This window comes from Schistosoma mansoni, chromosome 2 (genome assembly GCF_000237925.1).
Source record: "Schistosoma mansoni strain Puerto Rico chromosome 2, complete genome".
NCBI lineage: Eukaryota > Metazoa > Platyhelminthes > Trematoda > Strigeidida > Schistosomatidae > Schistosoma > Schistosoma mansoni.
Genome location: NC_031496.1, coordinates 5,178,678 through 5,182,504, shown reverse-complemented (window position 1 = coordinate 5,182,504; position 3,827 = coordinate 5,178,678). Strand labels below are relative to the sequence as shown.

The window sequence follows — 3,827 nt, the reverse complement described above, 5'->3', positions numbered from 1 at the left end:
TAAACATTAGAAAATTCATACACCGTTCTTTGTATTCAAGTATAGACTATCATACACAATCATAACCATAAATACAGTTGTATAGCTTAATTACATAACATTGCTGAAAAGAAAATTCACTACTGTGAAATTTAATTTAATTGTGTTTTAAGAAATACACCGTCATACAATTATAAATAAGCAAAACGATTTTGATGATGAATGCTGGAAACACTTTAACTCATAACACTAAAGTAATTGGGAATATGCATTATATTGTGGTAAGAAATAGATAATACATAAATGTATTATATTGTATAATCAATGGCTTATCAGTTTACAATGCTTTGAGGACTAATGATTATATGAACATTGGCTGTAACTATGTAAATTTTGAATGTCAACTCATAAGACTTTGATATTTATCAAACTGCTATCAGGGATTTATACGGACAGAAATAATATCCATAGATATCAATATTAAAGTTGGACCTAATAGTTTCTAACGAATTGAGCATTGAGTAGAGGGTTAATAATAAGTATATTTTTGTCATATCCCAATGAGTAGAAAAATTGTATTTTTGACGTTTCTTGAGTTAACGTAAGCCACTTCTTCAGAATAAATAGATAAACAGTTATCTATACTTATTAATATCAGTCAGATCATATCACTATATGCCAAGTGTGAAAACTCTCACATTATTATCCAGTCAGATATCACCACAAATCAAATATCAACTCAGTGAGATTATAATGTGGTTAGATATTTTTATTAAAAATGAATTTAAAGATAGTTGATTATTAACTTACACGAAATGCTTTTGATTCTTCCGGATTATTAAATAATCTCAAACAGTTAGCTTTACAACGTGCTCGAGCAAATAGTCGTTCTTCCATCCATGAGGTTGAAATATCATTTGGCAATTGACAGTGTACAATTACGATTAACAATACTAACACTTCTATTAATAACAATGTTAGTTTAAATGAATATCTTATATTATGCAATAACCTATTCATTTTCATCATATAACATTAAATTGATGTGAATAAATTTGTGGATATTCATTAATCTCCACAAGAGACGTTAAATTTTTCAGTTGTGTTTTGGGATTTTGAAAAGCAGTACTTGTCTAGTTGATGTTCGATAATTAGGTGTATAAGTTTAAATAAAACTACTGTATTTTATTCTAAACAAATTGTATTATTAATCCGGAAGTTTAACATTTTCTCATTCTCTCTTACTCTCTCTGTTGTCTATTTGAAATGTTGACCAGGTCAACTGATACTAATAGAATATTCGTTTGAAAATACTGCTTGTACGATTTGAACCAATCGGAATTCCCAAACATTTTGATTGGTCGATTTGAAATGACTACCGGTTAGGGTCATATGAATGAAGTGGTGAAGTTTTATTTGGTATTCCAACAAGTCTAAGAAACTAAAGTCGGACGTGAAATTAATTAGCATGTATATACTGTACTACATATGTACCAGGGGTTAGAGAATATGTTCTATTTGTGCACACCAGTTATAGTAAATGGAATAAAGATTCATTTGAGTTAGTAATTAGAATGCTGCTTAGTAGGCTGAAATTAGTAATTATCCAACATTTACATATTTATCATCAGAATGGGGGTTTGTGGAGATTGTAGTCAATTTAATAGTTGAAGCCTGGAGGAATTAAACGGCCATTTCGTCCTAGTATGGTACTTCTCAACAGTGTTCATCCACGATCCCGCGCGTGGGACTCGGACCCAGGGTCTACGCTACGGTCTGGAGCGTAAACGCTTAACCTCCAGACCATTGATCCGGCATTTGACGGTAATAATATCTGACTCAAAAAGCGTGAGGGATCGTGGATGCACACTGTTGAGGAGTCCCATACTAGAACGAAACAGCCATTCAGTACTTTCAGGTTTTCAATGGTGTTCTGGATTACATCGACTAAGGAATTCAACTATTAACATTTTTATCAGTATAGGGGATTCTATGAAGATTGCAGAACTTTCGTGGTTTAAATCACGAGTTCCACTATCAGGTGTCGGCCCATTTGTCTAGAAATAAGGCATTCGCGCTCTAGACAGAATGTCATAGGTTCAATTATTCATCTATCCTGCTGAGGAGTCCCGTACTAGGCCGAAACAACTATTCATTTTTTACTGGTTTTCAATGATGGTCGATCTAACATGAGTTCATCATTTGGATTCTCTCTTTATCTGCGTATCACCGTATTTAAACAAGAAATTAACCCAGAGATAATACTTAACATATTAATTATTTACAATGGTTCATACAATGTAATTATTCACCTTTGATCAAGGTAACCAAATTTTTATTTCTGTCACTGTATATTATCTTTAATTCGATGTTTTGTTTATCTTAAATGAAAAATATTTTCATAAAGATATTATTGAATTTTAAACTGTGACAGAATTTTCACTGTTCATCCTATCGGACTTCTTACACATGGATACTGATAAATGGTAGTCAATGTGTCTTGTTATGATTAAAAAATGATCTCAAATTGATTTATTTCAACTGTCGAAACACTGAACACTGACTTATTGTGTTGTAATGTATTCTGAGTTGAATAGGACTGTGTAATAAGTTTCGAAGATGAAACTGTAAAACTAGATCAATATTTCTATATAATGGAAGTGTGTTGAGTAAGTTCAGTTGTAATTTAGAATAGGACAAATATTTCACAGAGTTGATTAATTAATTAGACAAAATCATTATTTCATTATTTAGTTAATCCTGAATAAATGAATTAGAGAGGGGGGAAGATTTGAATTATCTTCAAATTTGAAGGTTTGTTTGGAAGTTAACAAGAAAATAATCAGAGATAAGTATGCAGGTTGCTGATTGACCAATAATCCTTCCCTTCTGTTGTTATTAAAGATAGATTTATGCTACTTTGTCGTTCTATTATGATTAAAATGCTACTAAATTTTAAACATGTATGGTACTGTTCATAATTATTAATATCAACAGTTAACTAGGCAAAAGTTTGTGGGGCACATCACATGTATTAGTTACCTACTGATTGCAAATGAACAATTTTACGCTGAATTTATATTAGTCGAGGATGATTTTTATATAAGCAAACTGATATCAACTATAAAATTATTTTAACAGTTCAATTCACGAGTCAATCTAAGACAGACTACCATTGAAAACCTGGAAGTACTGGACGGCCATTTTGTTCTAGTATGGGACTCCTCAACCGTGCGCACCCACGATCCTGAACGTGGGACTCGAACTCAAGATCTTCGGTCTGGCGCGCAAACGTTCAACTTCTAGACTACTTAGCAGGTCGTCTAGTGCTTCCAGGTTTTCAATGGTAGTCTAGCTTAGATTGACTCATAAATTCAACTGTCAAAGTACTACAGTCTCCACGAATCCTCATACTGATATAAAATTATTGACAATCAATTTTTGATCCTAGATTAGAACATCTCAAAATTTCGTTTGCAATACTTCAAAAGTTAGGATTCGATACAAAATACTTCTCTTGAAATGAAAATAAGCTGAGGAAAACACTGATTTATATCACTTATCATACTTATCTTACACTGATAATGGTGCTGTTTTTATTTGAATCAATACTTACCACAAGTATCGAATCACTAATAACTTTATATATATATATATATATATATATATATATATAGGGATTGTATAGAATATACACTGTATAAGTTAGAATAGTTGTACTCAACTTCAGCAGACCAGTACCAAACGACAACTGGAGGACGGCAGTGACAGTTGTCTTATTCTTGACACGGTTGAATTTTATTAGACCGATGACTTATCGTTGGAAATTTCTAGAAATCTACCTTAAA

At 31.9% G+C, this 3,827-nt stretch overlaps 1 protein-coding gene across 1 annotated transcript; it reads right to left on the bottom strand.

The window, feature by feature from the left end:
* Nucleotides 1–780: 780 nt before the first annotated feature.
* Nucleotides 781–876, bottom strand: Smp_142500 (putative anosmin; the record flags this gene model as incomplete). Its single annotated transcript, XM_018795426.1, has 1 exon — nt 781–876. The coding sequence occupies one exon, from the start codon at nt 874–876 to the stop codon at nt 781–783; it is 96 nt and encodes a 31-aa protein (XP_018649740.1).
* Between the last annotated feature and the right edge of the window lie 2,951 nt (nt 877–3,827).